This window comes from Anthonomus grandis, chromosome 13 (genome assembly GCF_022605725.1).
Source record: "Anthonomus grandis grandis chromosome 13, icAntGran1.3, whole genome shotgun sequence".
NCBI classification, from domain to species: Eukaryota; Metazoa; Arthropoda; class Insecta; order Coleoptera; family Curculionidae; genus Anthonomus; species Anthonomus grandis.
Window position 1 is genome coordinate 4,681,737 of NC_065558.1, and position 22,873 is coordinate 4,704,609.

The following is a 22,873-nucleotide window of genomic DNA, read 5'->3' on the forward strand; positions in this document are numbered from 1 at the left end:
GTCATCACCCACGCTAACTTCACTCGAGTCACTTCGCGTCTTATAAAAAAAAACGCGAGGAATCCACGCCGCCATTTTTGTCTCATAATAATTTTTCCCTGAAATTTTCACATTTAATATCAATAGTAAGTAAAAAATAGCAGAAATAATCCTCGATATGGTCGCTCCAGCAGGTCGAGGCAGAGGAGGAAAAAGGGGCGGCGGGGGACGCGGTGGCGGCGGCGGCGTAGCCAGAGGCGGCATCGTAAAACGCGGTGGCGTCAGGGGCGGCATGAACGGCGGTCCCCCGGGTTTTGGGGGCAGGGGCGGCGGTCCGATGCGCGGAGGCGGCAGGGGCGGCATTGGCATGAGAGGCGGCATGATGCCACAAATTCCCCCGGTGCCCCCTATGAGGGGCGGCCGAGGTATGCCGCCGAGAATGAATGGACCGCCCAGGGGTATGATGGGTCCTGGACCTAGGGGAGGACCACCGCCTGGTATGAGGTAAGTGAACAGTTTTAAAATGTTATATATATAATATAAAAAATGCTTATAGATATATAAAAAAAAGGCTTCTTCTAGTTGCATATACAAGTCACATAACCTTAGGTCATTAACCTTGAATGTTAATACATCATATTTTTGTTGTCTGGTTTATACAACCTATTATAAAGTGTTATAAGAAGTGGGTTTACATTCATTTTAGTGATGCTTATAATACATGTTATAATTATCTATGAAAGTAGCAAAACTGGGGTTATAATTTGTTATAACTATTTATCTTCATTTGAGGGCTTACTTATTTACTAAGTTTATAGGAGTACCTTAAAGTGGTTTAGTGCAAATCAGTTTAACATAATTCTCATGTATAAAAACTCATAAACTGCTTTAAACTACTGTGTAAACACCTGTCACTAGAGATGTGCGGATAGTATCTACTCGATACTTTAATATCTGATACATGTGAAGATTCGAAGTAATCGAATCCTTAGACCCCAACTACTTGTTACTCGAATACTTTTTTAAATCCCAAATTTCCACGTCACCCTAACTGCCTATGCGTTTATAAGTTTTATGCATTTTATAAGTAAAATATGGCATTATTTATTGTTAATAAAATGAAATAAACCGCCGCCGATCGGCCCAACAATAATTAATGAATAATACCTATTTATATTTACCCGGCGTTATCACCACTCGCCATGCAGTTGCTTGATACTTCGATACCTTGTTCTAGGTAAAAGTATTTGAATTCGTCCGTCGTGCTCGATTACTTGATTAGATACTTTTTATTAGCATAAATATTAAGATATCATTTTGTAATATCTTACTAAAACTTGACAAACCTCTATTATTCTCAAAAAATATAACAAACGCCAAAGCAAGCCCTAAATTTAATATAGGTATTCATATAAAATCTTAATATTTGCCTGTATATTCACTAACAAGTATACAAGTAAATGACTACTTTGTAACGAATACAAAGTATCTGATACTTAGATATAAAGTATCAGTATCTACTCGATACTTATAAAATTAATCATTGGACATCACTGCCTGTCACCAATCAAGGGATTTAACTCCCAGTGCTACCAACACAAATAAAAAAAAATACTTGAAAAAAACTTAATAAATAGATCTTTAACAGCTGTTTAATCTTAAGGTGGAATCCCTTTCTTAATCCTCTCATACTCCCATGTAAACACTAGCCAAACTGAATTATGTCTAAACTGGGTTTTTTGTCTTATCTTTTTCAAATCAAATCATTTAATTCAATAGACCTGAGAAATAATTTATCTACTAGTTAAATGATCATGAACATCCTAAAATTACCAAAACATGTTTTTACATGTAAGTAACAGGCAAAAATCAAGAGGAAAGGAACTGTCAAAAGACAATTTACAATCTGGTCTATTTAACAACTTTTTAAGAAGAATTTATACTGCCCTTCTGAAGTTTCAGTCGAAATATCTGGAGAACAATTTTTTAATTAAATTTTGAAGTGTGCAAAGACTCCAGAAGCAATTTATGGACATAGGATATCTATGTGGGCCCTCCACCATAGCTTATAAGCCTAAAAATTTAGGATTAGGACATTGCATGTCAATACTACCATAGATATGTACAAATCTTCGTTTATACTCACTGATTTGCTGTACACAAAATATATGTGTAGATTTTTTAAGGTAGATTTGGAATTTTTGATACAAGATTTGTTATGTCTATTGATATTTAACAAAGCCTTATAACAAATTGTTTGTTAATGGCTGGTGTCTGGTTTTACCTGAACCGAAAATTTGCTAATTTTGCAGTTATATTTAATTGAATAACTCAAGATTTGCTTATTAAAATTTGTTGAAACTTTGCACAAGAGTTTGCCAGATTGGTCTCTTCAAAAAGTTATCTTACATTTTTTCTATAAAATGTACAGGGAAGCCAATAATTGACCCCCTTAAAATTAAATGGGATATCATATGTTCCGCTCAGCATGTATAGATTTTTTTAGGTAGATTTGGAATTTCTGATACAAGATGACTAATCTATATATACAACTAATCTCAAAAAGGAGGAAAAATAACATAGTATAACTACTTAGTGTATTTTTTTATAACTGACTGGGTAAGGGTTGTATTGATAAAAAACAATGTTTTTGCAGAAAATATATATTCAATATTTAATTTAATAGCACTGTTTATTTACATTTGATATAATTTTATATTAATTATTTAAATATTTAGTGTAAAAACAGCATTATTAGGTTGGATAATATGGACAGAAAACAGTGATTTTTTAGAAGAATTTCATTAAATATTTGAGGTGTAGTAATCGAGTTTAAAAACTAGATATGTTACTGTTTCCCTATATAATGTAATTAAAATCACATAAGACAGTAATGAGATATATTTCCCCTCTCAATTGCTGATATTATAGAGCAGGAAAGGATAAGTGCTTCAGAATTGCTGTCATAAATAAACAATAAAACATTTGGTGTCATATAAGGGATTTCCTTAATATATTGGCCACCCTCTTTATGCCTCCTTTGTTTTCTCCAACCCAAGACATAGCTTTTACCCAAAGAATTGAATATGTCTCAACAGATTACATATTTAAATTCAATGTTTTATGGTCCAACAGGAAACAAATCCTAATAATAAGACAATTATTAAAATATTGACAGATAAATTCAAATAACAAGATCAAACTTACTAAGTGGTACAACATAAAACTAATAGTAGGTGGCACATTAAATGGCTGAATAATTAACAATTTAATTTGGTCTGAATAAACTGATTTTAAATTATTCAAAGTTATGCTAAGCAGAGCAACATCCAACTGCAACTAAACTTTCTTGGCTAAATTAGTGCTTAGAAAGTAATATCTTACATTCCAAAGCTCAGTGGGAGTCTCTTAACTTCGTATTATTCATATAAAAATCTGCATACAGTCATAACATTCGTATCAAGACAAAATACCTTCATGTTATCGGCAAACAGTAGACACATACTGTAGAAATGGCACAGATAAAAATTAAAAACAAAAATGGAGCTAGATTGCTCCCTTAGTGTGCAGTGTAGGTAGATGATCTGAAACCATTGAACTCCACTAATTCAGGTCTATTTATAATAATAATAATAATAATATCCTTTATTTGCCAATAAAATCGTATACAGGACGACAAAGCAACGTCATACAAAGGAGGATCTAGCTCCCATAGGGTACATTAATTTTTCTTATCTAGAATTCATAGAGGCAATATACTTATATAAACAAAATAACAAAATTTAAAATAAATATTCTAAATATCTAACACAAGTTAAAATTATTATCCAAAAGTAAAATTATAAAAACATTTAATCTGCAACCAGTGGTAAACAGCTTTTTTAAATTGGACTGTAGATTCAATGCTTCTAATATCAGCGGGTAGCATTCTATAAGCCCTGATGGCCATATAATGAGAACCTCTTTCATAGTAAGCTGAATTATGCAATGGAATGCGGAGATCGCTTCTATGTCGTGTAATCATAGTCACATCCTCAGCGTACATTGCCCTATTCTCAACAAACAAATGATTGTGTCTCTTCACAAATAACACCAAGGAAGAAAAGTATAAGGAGGGAAGGGTGAGTATTTTTAGTTTGCAGAAGTAAGGTCTACAGGAAGTTCTGTAGGTCATGCCCAATAAACAACGAATGATACGCTTTTGCATTCTAAATATATCTAGAGCTCCTCTTGCAGATCCCCAGAAACAGATACCATATTGTAAGATCGATTGTACCTGTCCGAAATAAAATAGGCGAAGAGATACCTCAGGCACTACATCCCTTAATCTTCTAATCAATCCGCACAAGCTAGCTAATCTGGAATAAAGGTTTTTAATATGTTTCTCCCAATTTAAATTGGGGTCAATGTGTATTCCTAAGAATTTAATACTATTGGCTACAGGGATTGACTGCCCACCAGACCCCACAAGTATAGATTCTGAGACAATATTGGCCTTCGAAAAATTAATCAACTCCGTTTTACCAGAGTTCAAAGACAACTTACTGTCCAGACACCAGATCCTCATGCGCTCCACTGCGGATGAGCAGCCCCGTGAAAGATCTGCCACTGTCTTTCTGGCAATTTAATAAGTAGGAGATGGAAAATTCTACTAGATCTAGATGTTGATGAAAGCCCATTTTATAAAGTCTTTTGGAATGAATTCCATGGTCCAACTTATCGAAAGGGCTTAGCAAAATCTGTGTATATTAGATCAAGTTAATATTTGCAATTAATATCCTGATATGTGTTCTGCAGAAATGATATTAAATTAGCATATTCTATGTATGCTACTATTCCTAGCATAGGATCTGGGAGAAAAAAAGTAATTGTGACTTTACTGAATCTAGAATCCTTGCAGAAACAATGTATGTAGCTTTTTAGTTAAAGACTGCGTTACACCTTTAGCGAAACCATTAGCTCACATTTCTAACTTATCAATTCAAACTGGTTCGTTTCCGTCTTGTTGGAAGATCGCGCGAGTTATTCCAGTTTTTATAAAGGGCGACAAGTCAGACTTAGACCGATATTAATTCTATGCAATTTTTCTAAGGTTTTTGAAATTTGTATACACGCACAAGTAAGTACACTAATATCGCCCGATCAACATAGTTTTATGGAACGAAGATCTTGTATCACTAATTTATGTTGTCTTTCCGAATACATATGTCAAGCCCTAAACAACAGAAGTCAAGTGGATGTTCTGTACATGGATTTTCAAAAGGCTCTCGATCAAGTAGATATCACTATTTTATTGATAAAACTTTATTATCTGGGTTGCTCTGAAAATGTTTTAAAATTATTTTCTTTGTACCTTCTAGACTGAATGCAGTTTGTCGACGGTTTTCGTTCCAATCAATACATCGTAAGATCTGGTGTCCCACAGGGTGCAAACTTGGGACCGCTTCTTTTTTTTGTTGTTTATCAATGACCTTGCACTGACTATTTTATGTCTTAAACTGCTTTTTGCGGACGATTTAAAAATTTATAGAAAAATAGAAACCATATCTGATTGCCAACTGCTTCAATCTGAACTAAATAATATATATGACTGGTGTCGGAATAACAGACTTTTTCTTAATGTGTCAAAGAGTTTTCAGGTAACTCTTTGTAGAAATAAAAATTTTATTCAGCATAATTATGAAATACAAAATTTTCCTTTGACAAAATTTTCAACTTTAAAAATCATATATTGTTGACGCTTCATTTCAGATAACAAAAAAAGAAAGAGATGTCTCCCATTTTATTTTCTGGGCTGATAACTGTACATCCCAGAACAAAAATTGGGTTCTTTATACGTACCTGTTTACTGAGGTTAATCGCGTGCCTCCGGACTACAGGAGATCATTATACGATATCTTACAAAGGGACATACCCACATGGCTGCCGATGGCGTTCATGGAAATATAGAACAAAAGATTCTAAGAAACAGAAATATTTACGACTTTCAAGAATTAACTGAACTTGTCAAACACTCTAGAAAAAATTTGGAAGTACTTGAATTAAATCAATTTCAGTTATGGCAAAATAAGAAACGTACCCCAAAAAAAACGGATCATCCTTTAAAGGGGTTTTTGTTAGGAAATTTAGTAGAAGTTTGTTTTACATGGGGAAGTAATTGCATGAAATATAAAACCGATTTCAATGACGAATACAAGGAATTGGATTTTTTACAAAAAAAACATTTTCCTGGTACATTTACGCCCAATGCTTTAAATATACGAGGAATTTCACGTGAAAAAAAAACTTATTTTAAAAGACTTAGTGCCATTAATGCCCGAAAGTTGAAAAGTGTCTTGGCAACCCTACCAGAGTCAGAAACATCTTTGGACTTGGTAAATCATGAACAATTGAAAGCCATAGATAGCGATTCTTAGTCTGGTGTTTTTATGTTACTTGTTTCGTATAATTTTTGTTCCGTTTTGATTTACCAACAAACTTTTAATGGACGTTTGTTAGCTTATTAGTACGAATATGTTTTGTTTTTGTGTTAAAAATTTACTTATTTGTTTCCCCCTTTATTCTACGGAATAATAAAAATGTAGTTTTGCATTGTATTTTCTATTTCTTAAAATATCCATTTTTTACCTACTGATATTTTAAATAAATTTTGTCAAGACACAGTAAGAGCTGTGCAGTAGAAAAAAAAACTAAATACATCTTATTTTATAACAAAACAAAGCAAGGGCATTTACTGTGTTTTGATATAAAACAATTTGTTTAATTTTTTTATTAAAATCTATGCAAAGTTAGTTATTGGACTGCCGCTCTACTATCATGACTGATTAATTGAATAAAAAATAGTTCAAAAATTGTAAATGCAGGTTATCTAACATTCCATAAGATTTTTTTGATAATTATATTAATAATGACTTGCGGCTTGTAAATTTTAGAAAAATCGATTTTTCTCAACTTGTGTATTAATGCAGTGCCGATCTATAATACAGTTATAGCAGCATCCAGATCTATGGGTTTTATAATTAGAAATTGTCGCAATTTTGATGAAGTTAGGGTGGTGCAGTTCTTATATTGCTCATTTATTCGCTCCAAGCTTGCTTCAATTATATGGCATCCAGTATATCAGGTGGAGATTGATAAAACTGCGTCAATTCAGCGTAGATTTTTAAAATATTTAATGTACAAGACCAATGATGTTTATCCAATTAAAAGGAACATGTCAAGATATAATGCTTGCACGTTTTAACATGAAAGCCTTAGCCGAGTGGTAGCGGCCGTGGTCTTTTTATATAAGTTAGTTAATTATAAAAACGACTGTAGCTCATTGTCAAATCAAATTTACTTTGTTGTTCCCAGATTAAACTCTAGAAATTCTCGAACATTACAGTGTAATAGAGCATTAAATAACATTTTTAGAAGGTCGCCGATTTATTATATGTGTAACTTATTTAATACTCTTTGTAACCACAACTTAGACCTCTTTGTTGCTTCAATGTCTTTCTTAGTAGGATTTTGAATCAATAGTCTTAAATCTTGAATTTCTCTTAGAGATTTTGTAGGTAGGTATATAATGCTTTGAGTAAATGTATGTTTTCTAAAATTTTTTATTAGCCCATAAGCCTCTTCCATAACTTTTCCTTTAGCCTAATATTATATTGTATTATTTAATTTTAAACCTTAAACCGGTTGTACACAATTCTTCCTGTATTTCCTGTAAGTGAGTGACTGTTGGAAATAAAAGCCTTATTATTATTATGTATGTATGTAAGTATGTTTTTCTACAAAAAAGATTGTATGCATTGTTAAAGTCACTTTTATTATCCATGGCATATTATAGCCTTTTTTTAATGCTATAATAGCAATTTTTTTAATGATACCTTTTGACCTGTGCTCTGACATCATTTTAGTGTTTTAGTTATGTTTCCTATTAAATATTTTAATTTACTTCCTCTAAATTCTGCTAATCAAATTTATCAAAAAGATGCTTTTTTTTATTTTTTCAATCTGTTTTGTTATAATTAATTTTGGTAATGTGTGTAAATTTTATGGTAAAATGTTTTAGATGGTATGTTTGTTTGAAATTTGAAATTTAAAGTGAATTTGGAATTTTTTAGTTTTTAGGATGCTTGTACACAAGATTTTGTTTTGTCTTACGTAATATAGCACATTTTCTTTCTTTCTTTCTTTCATGGTGAAGATCTCTTGTGTTTTGTTTTGCAATATGATAGTACAAGCTAATTAGATGAAAGTTATTTTCTCCCTTTCTCTATGACAATTTAACAGGCTTCTAAGGGGTGCCTAGTGTAAGTAAACTAATATATTATAGCCTGTCTTATTTTCAAACTTATGCTCCATTAAAACAAATGTCCCATTAATAATAACTGTTATAGGCCACCACCACCTGGATTGAGACCACCTCCACCCGGCATGAGACCCCCACCACCAATGATGATGGGTCCACCTCTAGGCCCACCAGGTCCACCCATGATGAGGGGTGGTTTCAGAGGGGGCCCGAGAGGTGCGATGAAACCGGGTCGTTTCCAGAGGGGAGGGATGCGAGGAGCCATCAGAGGAGGTAAAATATTAAAGAAAAACCGTCCTAGTCTTAAGAATGTCGATTTGACAAAGCCCTGGGTAACTGAAGCGCTAAAAACCGAGTTTACTAAAAAAGACCAATTGTTGGAAGAGGCTAAAAAAACACAGAGCCAAGACGATTGGGCCAAATACAGGGAACAAAGGGAAAAGTGCAGTAAATTGTACCAGGAGGCGGAAAATGAGAATCTGGGGCGGGTGGAGATGCGTATTCCACAACTCCAGCCCGATGCTACTAAATTTAAGAGAAACACAGCACCCATTGATTATACCGCAGATATCAACTTATAGGTATTTCTCATTGAATATCTTATTTTGTGTTTTTGATGATTTTTCCTTTTTTTTTCTTGTTCTATTTTGATGCCATAGTGGGGCACAAAAATAAAAAAATATTAGGCGAATTTCTTTTTTTAAAATCATAATGATCACATCTCTATCCATCTGAGTTTTTGATTAAGAGAAACATAATAAAATAAATAGAATAACATGACCTATTTTCTTATATACAGGTCAATTATTTGAAAAGATGCATTCTTCTAACTGGTAAGAATCATGAGGAATACCTATAAAAGTATAAACCAGCCCCCAATGTCATAAAACTATCATATTGACTATGAGAACAAAATTACTGCAATTTTTTCTATTTGGGGTGGGAAGTAATATTGTGGTGTATCTTGATGATGTGCTAATATTTCACGGTGTAATTCTTCATTGTCGGCGTTCTGGAAAAAGTCGTTTAAAAAGTTAGTTTAGAGATAAACGCGTTTAAAGTATAAATGTTACAGCAAAGTTTCATTTCACAAAATAACTCCACTTAAGTGCTATCTAAAATTAAGATTGGGGCCTAATTTTTTAACAGTTGTAAAAACGAAATGGGCACCTATCTATTTTAAATTAGTATTTGATAGGCTTTTCTGTTACTGAGCATTTGTCATGTTTTTCTTCTGTTTAGTTATGTTATATAAACATTAAATGTAATAATTATTACACAAATTAAAAAAAAATATTTGTTTTAGTTTCTTACAAATTAACAACATGTCAAACATACAAGTAGTGTAAGTACATAATCAATTGTAAACACAAAAAAATCGAATAGAAATTAAATTTCATCTTCTTCACTTTAACTCTCTACACTTCTGGATTGTGATTTCTAACAGAATTAGATATTGGTAAAGACAAGTTCCAATGACGGAACTCTGAGTGAATTATATTATTAATACATAGCTTTTTCAGATCATTATATATTTCTGTGGTGATAGTGTAGCATTTGAAAATAGGCTTTGCAAAATGTGAAACATGGTGGAGATTATTTTGTTCCCAGTCCATCTATATTGGCACAAATTGTAGTCAGCATGGTGGCTATACTTGTATTTAATTACTCTTGGATTTTAACCACCTTAGTTTTTCTCCTTGAGTTTTAACCATACTGTTTTTTAGGATGGACTGAGAAAGAGGTTTAAAATATTTTAACTCTTTAACTTATTGGGTAATTTATTTAGATCTGGTCATTTTAAAAATATTTATCTAATCATTAATGGCCACTATGCATGCTGCTTTCCATCATAGAATGGCCAGGTTCTAAAAATGTCTGCTCAATGGTTATAGCTTCACTTCTTACATAATGAACAAAATAGTACAAGATTGCAAGAATATTTTGGTTCCTATTTTGACTGCCATTAACTAACATTTTGTTTTCCTTTTATATTCTTCAAATTTTTCAGATCACATGTATGTAGTGCAGTTTATATATTCTGTGGAGCTTTGGCAGGCTTATGCCGTTTTTTAATTTCATATTGTTGCCAACGATTTCTGTATATTTTTGCTCTTCCGTTTTTTTTATTTGATTTATTCCAGTGACTTTTTTCTGAAAAAAATAAAAAAGTATTTTTTTTATTTTTAGGTTTTTCTAACCCTTTCGCTCATGAATTTTAATTTTTTAAAAGAAAATTTGATTTTTTGTAAATCAACTCTTTAATTTTTTTGAAAATGTTTGACGTAAACAGTTTTTTTATTTTTTCGTTTGTTTTTAGTTTTTTTTTATGTACACATTTGTGTACATTGGTAGTCAATGGTATAAAAGATAAATTAAAACAAAAAAATACTTTGTATGATATATTGCAAAACAGTTGCTTTTTTTTGTAAGGCACAGGTTAACGTTACTTTTTGGCATAAAATTCTTGACCGTCCTTTACAGCCTGGTACTTTACAACCTCATCCTCTTCCTAGTAGATGTTTTTCCTGCCAAGATTAAAACCTCAGCAACATAGGCTCTAAAGTGAAGCAAATCTAGGACATCATTCTTAGCCACACCCAAGTTAGCAGCTTTTTCTTTATATTCCAACCAGCCGTTTACGCATGCCATATCTATGGCATGAGCAAACATTCTCAGAGTCCACTTTTTAGACCTAATAAATGTCCGATACAAGGTAATAAGGAAATCCATCTTGTCAACACCCCCCCATATTAGAGTTGTAGTGATTTATTACTTGTGGTCTTTAAACGTAAATATAGTCCTTCCCTTTTTTATCCCATCGCCGGCACTGGTCTTTATCACCAACTCTCATATAATTTGATGCCATTACAACTGGCCGGTTGTACCATTTTGTCATTATGACTTCCCCATCCCCGCTAATAATTTTTTCGGAACAACCTCGACCTTTTATTTTCATATCCTTATCGGACGAAAATGGCGGATTTTTAAATCTTTCAGCTCTTGCTGTGCACGTTGTGTATATTTGCCTATTTCTAAGGTACTGAAGTTATAATTTAAAAAATAGTTGTCAAAATATAACTGTACCCTAGGGAGTGAGATTCGTTCAGATAATTTTAGTATAACTGCAGCACCCGAACCAAATACAGCAAGTTCAGTAGTAGATCCTTGATATATTATAAAATCATACAAGATGCCACTGCTGCCACATAGCGCAAAAATCTTAATTCCCCATGGTTTTTGATGTATTGCTTGACGTTCAAACTGCCTTTGAACGGCACCATTTGCTCGTCCACGCACAATTTTGATTCCAATGGAAGGGAAAGGCATCTTCTCCTAATTGCATCATATAATGGACGCACCTTCCAAAATCTGTCACTGTTGTCCGGTTTGTCGTGAATATTCACGAAGTGAATATGTTGCCGCAATTTATAAAACCTGTTAACAGTCATCCCAACTAGCATTTTTGGCAACAGCTACGTAGTCGCGACTATAAAGAATACTTTAAAGTTGTGGTTACTAGTCGCGGGAACCGTTTAGGCACCGTTCTGTTACCACTTTTTTACTAAAATTGGGAATGATTTTGCTGTAGCAAATCCGTAATTCTATCGTCCCGGGAACTTCTTTTTAACGTTCTTACCGTCTTTATAAGAAGTCTATAATTTAATAAAAATTGCATAAAATGTAAAAGTATTCCGATTTTAGCAAATTCATAGAATCGTGCAATACCTTTTCACAAAATGGAGTCAAATAATTAAAAAAATATGGCGAATTGTTGTTAGAGTTACCAAGAAGTTTCTTTTGTTACTTCAAAGTAAAAATGACTTAGGAATAAGTAAATTATTTTAAAAAAATGCTACTATAAAGTATATTTTACTGCATAGTAGAAATAATTACTTAAAGGTAATTTGCTTTAATATCCAAGGTGGTAAATATTACTTTAAAGAAGAAATAAGGGTAATTATTTCGGTCTTATTACTGATATTACTTCAAAGTGTATTACTGTGTGGTAATATTTTGATGTTCCTATGTAGTCGCAAGAACTTGAAATTTAACTTTGTAATCGCGCTTACTGTCCATCCGTAGTAGTAACCGTCGCGTCGGTCGTAGGAACAAAGCGGGTTTGTTGCTGAACAGCGTAAAGATTTGTATATTCCATCATGGGTTGGAAAATATCTGCAAAATAATTACAGAAAAAAAAACGCTGAGCTTTCTAGCTGAACTACTGGTTCTTCTTCTCTAACGTGCCACTCTATCGGTGGAGTGATATACTACACATTTTTTCGCCAGAATATATCCTTTTTCTTTGAAAGACTATTGTTTTCCAAATAGTCTTCTATATTGGATTTTTTCGACTTTTGTGGAGTTTTTGTCATTATGTTGGGAACAGGTTTAGGTTCTGCTTATTCTAGCTGCTCAGTCTCTTCACGTTGTTGAGTTACAGGTGTGCTGGGAACATGTTCAGCCTCTTCCTCCTTATCACTCATTGCTTGTAATTCTAAAAGATAAAAAGTATATATGGTACGCACGTTATATACTAGTTCCAAGTAATATACCTTCAGGATCAAAATCAAAGCCATCATCTTCATTGAATTCGCCGTCACTGAGTCCTTCAATGTCTGATAATCCGGCTTCTATTAAATCTAATAGTTCTTTATCTGTTAGCGGGCGATTTCGGCTCATTATAAATAACGATTCTATAATATTTAACTATTTACTAATATAAAAAAGGAAAAAAGTACGATTAAATTTACCTTGTAATTTTACTTCTCTGATTCACTGTGTACACAAATGTGTGCGTGTCTCAAAGACAAAAAAATTTACTTCCGCGAAAAAAACTGAATGGATCACTGTTAGCACTCACAATACCACCTTTTATTAATTTGTTTTTTTTTTTTTTTACTATTTTCACCACAAACAAAACACCACAATAATCTACCAGATAACCTTTCACGCGTTACTCAAATATTGCTCGCCAGCTGTTAAAATTACAGTAACAAACTTTTATTGAAAGCCCCCTAGAGGGCGGTATCTATACTACATGTAAGATCCTAATGTACACAAACGTTGACACTATGAGCAAAACAATAAATTCCTTTCTGAATTGTACACATTGTACACAGTGAGCGAAAGGGCTAAGCAAACGAGTACTTGCAGTGTGGGTTTCTACTCACAAATTGTTGTCTGCCTCACTTGGATGATATTTTTCATTTTCACCTGTTTCATAGAGATCTTTCTCGTTCTATCATACGTTAAACCAGTGGCGGCTCCTGAGAGTTCAGGGAGGTAGGGCCAAACCTTGATCTAATTTTATCATGACCGAACGAGTGATCGAAATTATAACATTTTAATATCAAAATTATAACGCAATAAGTTTTCTATTTTTTTTTGTAGATAAAAATATACATTTTAAAAATTTTTAAATTTAAGGAAATGAACTTACAAAAACTACGTGGAAATGTCAATACTTCAGGTCACAGGCAACATACAGTTTTGCATATTTACAGTAAGGTACACAAATAAGTAATTTTATTGTTTTTAATAACTAAAAAAAAATTTTCTATATTTAAATCGGGCAACGGTCGCCCTAACTCCTTTATTTCTACTTTTTGTTCCAATGATAAACGGGAAAATGGATTTGCTTTTAAAAAACTAGTTTTATTCATTGTTTTTAATATTCAATAAAAATAAAAAACACCAACAAAGCCGAAAACGCCATCCAAATAAAATAAAAGATCTCTACGGAACCGCGAACGCCCGATGAATAATCAAAACAAACAATATCACACACGTTTTGCTAGAAAAGATTCTATTGGTTTGGAGCCTGGCCCAAAATTATTTAATTTGCCGTAGCTTTAGCACATTGTTTCAAGGACATTTGCTGTGATTATTTGATGTAACATGCATCGACACGGGGCCTGGCGCGACAACTACGTCTTCGATTTCGCATTAGCGAAATTTGCGGAATCTTGCACTGGCTGCGTTCCAGTATTTTAATTTTATAATTGGTATTAAATATTAATACACAGATATTTTTTTGGACTGAAGTAAAATCAAAAAATCAATTATTTTTTTATTTTCAACGTTTATTAGGTAGAGCCATGGCACTGTGGCTCTACCCCAAAAGCCGCCACTGCGTTAAACTAAAACAAAAAACAATTAGTCTAAAAAATAGTATTTTAATATATATTACCTCGAATTGAAATATATTATTTTCAGAGAGCTGTGAACTTTTAGAGGCCTTAAATCTATCTCACATTGTACTTTTGCATTTCCTAAAAAAAATTAAAGCCTAATTTAAATTTATACCTAATTATTTACAGAGGTTTTTAAACTAACGGATGCATTTATCTGATTTACTGTTACTTTAGTTTCATGTCTAAAATTTGCAACTAAACTATAAAAATTTGAAATCCTCTATACTTTTTTTCTTTCACGCTGCAACGAAAACCTCAATTTATTTTGAAAATTAAACAGACCTTCCCTTAGTTTACTATGATTTGGTGAGACTTAAATGATTTTTAATGGTCTTGTTGGGTTTTTTGTTTATTCTAGTATTCTGTACAAGAACGCCAATACTTACATAAAACTAAGTCCAGAACCTAAAAAACTAGTGGAAGCATAACAATGAAACCAAAATTTTGTAGAGAATTTTTATCAGTTCTATCTACTTGTTTCTATCTGTTCTTGTGTATGTTATCTACAATACAATTTTTGTTTTTTTATTGAAATATTTATCTAAGCTATAATTTATTAACAGTTTTTTTTGTGATCACTTTAAAGGCAAACATCTAATAAACTAGGAAACAAATACTCTAAAAATTAATGCATGATCCAGGAGTGAATGTCAGCAATTTGTGTGTCAAAAACATCATCATTCATCAGCATCAAGACGTTAGCGTATACTGACATAAACTAAGTGAAAGAATTACACTATGAACTATTGGCATAGCATGAAGGACAGCTTTTAATTCGCCCTTATTTTTTTGGCTCCAAAAGGTTAATTTAAATTTACTTACTACTAACGCTTAAAGGAAACCAGATAGATAGTTGAGATTCATTAAAATAAGATTCGCCTAACATTTTTTTTCAGTTAAATTTTTCTTAACGATGACTTTTATCAAAGTATATCCAGAGCTCTCTTGCATGAAAAAAAGCTTTAAGAATAAAATTTAAAATAAGACTGCTTTGAATGTTTATTTTATTATTATTTTTTGTTTAATGTTTTAGGTCACTTTTTATAAATTAAATTTTTAAAGTGACATATTTATTACGAATGATTCTTTTAAAAAATGAATATCTTAAACCCTTGGGTATCTTTACAGGACAAAGACAAAACGGTCAAATCCTCAGAAGGCGAGACCAACAAAATTTAAGAACATAATGATCAAAAGTCTCCCCAATCTGCAAATACAACCTGAAGTTCAATCAGCCAATCAAAGGGGCTCTATTTATAATTAAAAATGGCTGCACAGAACATTCGAGTCTCCATTTTAGCCAAATTTTCTGAACTCACCATTATAGTATTCAGTTTTTTCTATTTAATTACTAATCTCTCAGATTTTGTATAAATAAGTGTTTAATTTGTATAGTTGTATAAGTCACTTATCCAGATGAATTGCTTCACTTAAAGCAAGCAATAATAATTCAAATGTGTTTTTTTTTTGTAAAAGTATTTTTTTAAAGTAACAAATTTGTTTCTGTTAATTTTAACGAGCAACTAAATTTATATGATAGTGAGAGTACCGGGACGGGTACTATTATTAATCGTAAGAAATGTAGTTTTTAGCCCATAACTTAAATAAATTACTTTAGTAAAACCAAAGAGCCAATGACTTTTTTTATTTATTTTGTTTATATGAAACAATTCAATGTACCCGTTTTTATTTTTTAATAATGAAAGTTTTGTCCTGTTTTTCCTGAGTACGACTTAATTTTTATGCCATATTTCACTGGTATTCAGCAAATATATAAATGTTATAATATTGGTTGGGAAGAAATAAGGATTTGACTTTATTTTGACACTGTGTGTAAGTGATTATAAATTCTGATTAACATTACTTAACAACTAATATTTATACACATAAAAGGGGCGAAATAAATCAATTTATTTGACAATGTTGAATAAATAATTTAAAATTTATGACTTGTTTCCTTCCTGGGGCATTTATGGCACTCTCGAGTGCACTGTATTGGAAGGTTTTCATTCATGATGCATGAAATTTCTCTCCACTACTTTGAAAGGTTAAACATTTCTAATGTTTTATACCTCAATGGAGGTTGTTTCATCAAAAATTAATATTTATTTTTATATTTTACAATGAGGGGTAATTAAGTCAACTAATCTAAAAAAAACTGCCTGAACTGTATCTACTATAGAAGTAGAAAAAAAATTACTTCCTTCTAAAATTACTTGAAAAAGGCCTTAAAATTATTTTGAATACCAGGAAGGTAAAGAAATGACTGGTATAAAGTAAAGAAGGTTTTGAAATGTTGAAAGACAAAAAATGACATTGAAAGCCTCGATACGTTTTTTTAAATTGATTATAAATGCCTAAAATAATATAAAAAATTATTTATTGACTAAAAGTAGCGTTGTTGGTAAGTAGCTTCCAAAATTTCCTTTCTTTTGAAAAGGTGCCGACGTTTATTTTTTAAGCACATAACTGATAATTAATTTGAAAACATTTAAACTATACCCATAAAATTTTTTCCTTTTTTCTTTATATATTTTGGAAAATAAAAAGATTTTGATAATATATTAGGAATAAAGGAAAAGATCTTATGTCTATAGTTTTGATGTTTTAAAATTAATATTAAAAAAAAAATTGTTCGGTTTCTTAATTACAGCCTTGAAAAGACGTAAATAAACGGCACCTTTTCATAAGAAGGAAGTTTTTGATTTCTTGGTCCTAAACCTGTGAACTCCATCTACGAAAATTATTTATTAGTGCCAGAAAGGTGTACGAAAATACTTCAGATGTTTATAGTAAAATTACTTCAAAATACTGGAAAAATTGTTCCAAAAGCTTAGGGAATTTGAAAAAGTGTTTTAGATACTTGGCAAAAAATATGGAAAATGCCTAAAGTAAAATACGTCTCCAAGATTCTAAAGGAAAAATACTTTAAATGCCTGGAAGAAAAAAACCATTACTCCAAGGAAATATATTGAAAACAAATATTTCCAATGCTTGGAACAAAAAAGTGAAATATGTCTCCAACAATCCAAATGAAAAAACCAGGAAGGCAAAGAAAAAAATGACATTGAAACCCTGGAATGACTTTTTAAGAAACTGACTGTAAATGCCCGAAATAATATAAAAAAAATCATTCAAAGTGCCAGAAATGTGCACAAAAATACGTCAAGCTGAAAAAAAGTCAGCAGCCTGGAAAATACCAAATTATTTCATAGTATAATAGTGGAATGCAAATCTTGTAGTTATATTTCACTGGATGCAAGCCTCTGAGTGAGAAGAAATAAATAAACCAGTACAATTTTAATTTTCTTCTTCAACAGAATTTAACGGGAGTTTTTTCCCCAAATAATATTTAACAAGATAAAGGCAATTAGCTTACAACATTAAACTTATTGAGATTGTCTAGAATTTTTTTTTACTTTTGATGTTTCTGATGTATCTGGATAATAAATTGTACAGTTTTGGCCCTAAAAATCCCTGCCCGAACTCACTATAGACTAAGGGAATAAATAGTTGTTTATCCTTATTAGATCTAGTGCTTTGGATATGATTCATTGCAAATTTAGAACATGCCTAAAGTAAAATATCTAGTCTCTAAGATTCTCGATCAAACTTCAAATACCTGGAAGAAACGAACAATTACTTTTAAGGGCCTGAAATATAGTTTTAAAAAAAATATATTTAAAATGCTTAAAAGAAAAAATAAAGTGTCTCCGAGAATAATTTTAAATACCTAGACAGGACTTCAAATAACTGAAAATTACTTTAAAAAATCTGGAACTAAAGAAATTACTTTCCAAACTTAATTATTTGAAATATGTAAAAAATGTCTCCATAAAAAACTCCAGAAGATTTATGTTTTTTTTTTTTAATGGAATGTCTTGAAATAACGTAATGAAACCAAAATTAAATTTAAAAATCAATCAGTTCAATACTTACAACAATATATCATGAGATATGTACTTGGAGAGGTCTCAGAGGATTGCTCCTACATGTTAAACCTCTTCAGAACCTCCGACCATATACTACATGAAAGAAATTATTGTTCCTACAGTCAGTCTTTGCTGTCTGAACCCAAACTGTTTATCGGTGTAAAAATTTTATTTTTTTTTTCAAAATATGACGTATGTAGCGTATATTGCTGTTTAAAAAAATATAAATGGAAGGACTGTCTAGACTTTATCACTGAAATTGCAGCTACCCCAATCCAAAACATTTCTTTCAATTCTTAATTTCTGTATCATAAGAGAATATTTTTTTTATAAGATGTGCTAGTTAGATTATGCTAGTGCTAGTACTATTCTTGCCTTATATAATACAAGGATTGGTCTAGTTCAGTAGAACTGAAAGGAATTGACTGTTTTACTCAAGTTTAAATTGAAATTGTTCTTGATTACTGTAATCAAGTCTGATTAAGTTTTTAGGCCAGTACAAGCAAACAAGCGTTCAAAAATTAATTTTAACAACTTTTTTGAACTGGATTTATATAAATCTACTAAGCCGACGATTCGATACTATGTGTCATCCAATAATAGAATAACAAAAAATGACTATTTTTTTAGTACTTAAAAAATTAATATTAATCAAACAATTATGTGTATATAGAGTCATCTAGACCATGTATGCATGTAAAAAAGAAAATAAAGACAAAAAAAAATTTGAACGAAATATTACAAGATTCTAAGTGTCAAAGTCACTTAAAAAACATACACTTTTATTAACAAAGCATGATATATGTACTGATACTCAGAATATAGCTTAACAAGATGAATGAAAATAATTATACCTCAATACAGTAGTAAAACATCGTTTGTTTTTGAAGGTGGTAGACAATGGTACAGTGAAAACATCTTGTCGAACAATCAAGTTATTATAGAACAAAAAGTTATTAAGTTTACAGTTGATAACGGTTGGAGATTCTTACCAACCGAAACGTCGTGTTACATTAAATAAATAAGACAATGCAAGTTCGACAAGATGTAAAACATCGTTGATACAAAAAACATAGTCGATACAAAAATTTACAGCTTTTCCATAAATTGAAGAATATTCAGTACCAATGCTCCTCCTAAAATTTATTTGACGTTTACCATTATTGTATGAGACTGTAAAATCCCTATAACGCAGAATGGTTACTCTATATTTCACTCTTTGATAGTAAAGAAATTACTTACCTTTTTGAAAGTTATATAGCTGAAATTTTCAAACTGACACTTTAATTTTTCCTTGATTCTTCAGAAAATTCTTGTAAATTAAATCTGAATCTTTCTTTCGAATTGGATGGTTGAGATTCAGTTAAAACTTGACCTCGTGCAATAAATTTCCAGTTAAATCGACTAATCTGAAGTATGAACCAATGAAGAACTACAGATTTTAATTTGAATAGAGAACTTGAATGTTAGGGGTAAATATGGCTCTACTATATAAAACAATTTAAAAAAAACTCCTATAATTAAGTCTACTCAGGAAAATTAGTGAGGATATCCAACATACTCACTCCAATAAAAATTAAGGAGTTTGAAGGATCAGTGTCGAGAAACTAAAAGTTTTCTCGAACATAATGAGCAATAAGCAGCAGTTGTGACCACCCGTAAGTGTAACCATTTTATTTTTAAAGCATTTTCCTTTTTTTGTTTAGTTTTTAATTTTCAAATAACCCCAGAGTAGTTGTCTGATTTTTTGTTTAATCACAAAAAAAACAATTATTTCAAAGTAGTTTAAATCAAGGAAATAAAGATCAATTTACTGTCTGTCTTGAGAGTTTTATTAAAAAGTCTTTTAAAATCTTTTTTTAGTTGTGGTTTTTAGTTTTTGCGTTTTGAGGGGGTTTTTTAAGGCAACAATATTTTGTTCAAAAATTTCTACTAATTCAGAGCCCGTTAATTGTTGCCTTATAAAATAGCCTTTAAAACATCACATTTGACACCCTTCACTGAATATGCCTAATAAAGTTTTCTGAAATAGAGTTAGATGAGCAAGAAAATGGGGCTGTACCAGACGAGGCAGATACAGAAGCTCAATTTGCTTGTGATACTTGCGAAAGAGATTTTTACACACAAGAACAGTTCGACAAGCACATGTCTGAGCACAGAACTTGTAACTTGGATGGTTGTACTTTTACCGCACACGAGAAAATTATTGAAAAGCACATCAGAATGCAACATTCGACTGGTAAAACATCGAATTCGTTAAGTGGTTTTGAAATTATTCGTTGTTTTTTTTAAGGGCTATTTGAGAAAATCAAAAAAATCAACAGTCCAGAGGAAATCGCCAAATGGATCGAGGAAAGGAAGAAAAACTACCCCAGTAAGGAAAATATAGAAAAACGCTATCAATTGCAAGAAGAAAAACTGAAAAAGGGCATCAGACTAACGAAAAATCAAAACAAATTTGGCAGAGACAAGTTTAGACGTAAGTTTTTTATTATTTTAAATAAGTTTTCAGGGATTAATTGTTAATTTTTTTTTTAGTGGCTAACACAGCAAAAAAAGCTTTAACTACCGCGAACATTCGTCCCACATTAAAAAAACGCCGAAAACCCAAACCTCCCCCCAAAGTCTCTCTTATAAATGAAAAAGCTGACTGGAACGGCAACATGTTCCCGTTTAAAGGCACTTCGGAACTATTTAAAGAAGAGGCAGAATCTCGCGATGAAATAAGCGATTTTGAAGATGACGATGATGAGTGGCAAAATCAGAAAATTAAAACAGTTAAAATTAATAATTCTTTGGGAAGTTTGATGGCGGCATACGGTTCGGATAGTGACGAATCCGAGGAAAAACCACTTGAAAAAACCACTAAGGAAAACCACGGAAAAGCAGCAAAAGTAGACAGTGATAACGAACCTCCTGAGGAAGTAAAAATTGTTAAGCAACAACAAGAGGGGGTAACGGAGGAAAAAGTTAAAGAGGAGCCAAAGATAACCAAAAAAAGAAAAAGGACGCACCCGAGGGGACATTTAAAGGGCAAAAAGCAAAAGTTCTACGAAGATGCCGTACCGTCGACCTCGAGTGGCATCCGAAGAACCCACGATCAATTTCCCCATAATCACTTTAGGAGGCGTAAAGTTACGCTACTTGAAAAATTATTGGAACCGGAAATTCGTCGGGAACGCAATTTGATTTTGCAATGTGTAAGATACGTGGTGGAAAATCAGTTTTTTCAGACATAAACTAGGTTAGGGAATGTTTTATTTTAGCACCTGTGATATATGACTTGCTTGTTTATCTTAGGGTTTACTTACTGGTTTAGTGACATTAAAGTTTTTTTTTATATATTTTGTGGATTTATTAATAATTGGTCTAAATTAATTGATTAAATCTTTGCTTCGTTGAAAATCTATCTTCAATTTATCTAACGCTGTGTCAAGCCTCCCGGTACCGGTATCCGAATAAATCCTGGTAAAATATAATGGCGGTATGGTGACGTAATTGTCTACCGGTATTTACAATAATCCCGGTAGAAGTTTTAACAGAAACATAACCTATAAATAATTCGTTAGTTTAATTTATGAGTACAGTGTTTAGATAAATTATTATAAAAGTATTGGTAGATTTGTTGCATAATTATTAAGTGGTGTAAAAGTGTGTAACCAGTGCTGGGCACGAGTAAAAAAAATGAATTCGTATAATCTACGAGTACGAGTACTCAAAAAAATGTATTTGTAATTATTTTACTCGTAAGTAACTTACGGGTAGTACGAGTAAAGAGTACGAATGCTTTTAAAAAACTGGAAAATGTAAAAAGATTTTGAAAAATAAAAAAATATCTTTATTTGCCATAGTACAAACAGCTTTTTTTTACACAGCACATAGTTTTTTTTAAAAAACATTATAATTTAACAAAAATAAAACGAAATTTTTTCTCTAAAAAAACCAAATAACGTTTATTTCTTAAATAACAAAAATATCACAACTTCTTGGGAAAGTTAGGAACTTGAAAACTAAACATAAATTCTTAAAATTAAACATTCGTAGAAGATAAGCACACTTTTGTATAATGGAATGCACAAACAAGTTATTCTTAAAACTAAACTAAACTTTTTAGTTTCTTTATAAAATAAAAAAAATATATCAAAACGCTTTTTGGCAATACAACTACCTAAAAAACTAAAAACCAAACATAAAATCTTAATTGAACATAAAATCCAAGCTAAGCATAGTTCTTTAAAACGACAAGTTTTTCAAAATTGCCATCAGATATGTCTCCTTGGACTATTATTGTGGCAAACGAAAATAGTCTCTCAACCGGTGCGGAAGAGGTAAGTGGAGTATTAAATTTTAAAAACATTTTTTTTATTGTCGGGTAAACCTCAAGCATATTTAAATTTCCTTGCAAATCACTAATAACTTAAATGCTCTAATTCGGCTTGGTTCTTAATTAAATTTGCTTTTTCCGA

General features: G+C 31.6%; 1 protein-coding gene across 1 annotated transcript; it reads left to right on the forward strand.

Moving 5' to 3' along the window:
• The first annotated feature begins 4 nt into the window (after positions 1–4).
• Positions 5–21,751, forward strand: LOC126743640 (FMR1-interacting protein NUFIP1-like). Its single transcript, XM_050450825.1, has 5 exons — positions 5–483; positions 8,367–8,551; positions 20,440–20,646; positions 20,701–20,886; positions 20,946–21,751. The coding sequence occupies exons 1-5, from the start codon at positions 158–160 to the stop codon at positions 21,644–21,646; spliced, it is 1,605 nt and encodes a 534-aa protein (XP_050306782.1). The 5' UTR covers positions 5–157; the 3' UTR covers positions 21,647–21,751.
• Positions 21,752–22,873: the final 1,122 nt, after the last annotated feature.

What these genes read in the sequence shown, in the direction of transcription:
- LOC126743640 (XM_050450825.1), top strand. Translation starts at nt 158, where the DNA reads ATGGTCGCTCCAGCAGGTCGAGGCAGAGGAGGAAAAAGGGGCGGCGGG. An exon ending in GGACCACCGCCTGGTATGAG is followed by an intron (nt 484 to 8,366) that starts GTAAGTGAACAG and finishes TAACTGTTATAG; the next exon opens with GCCACCACCACCTGGATTGA. An exon ending in TGGCAGAGACAAGTTTAGAC is followed by an intron (nt 20,887 to 20,945) that starts GTAAGTTTTTTA and finishes TTTTTTTTTTAG; the next exon opens with TGGCTAACACAGCAAAAAAA.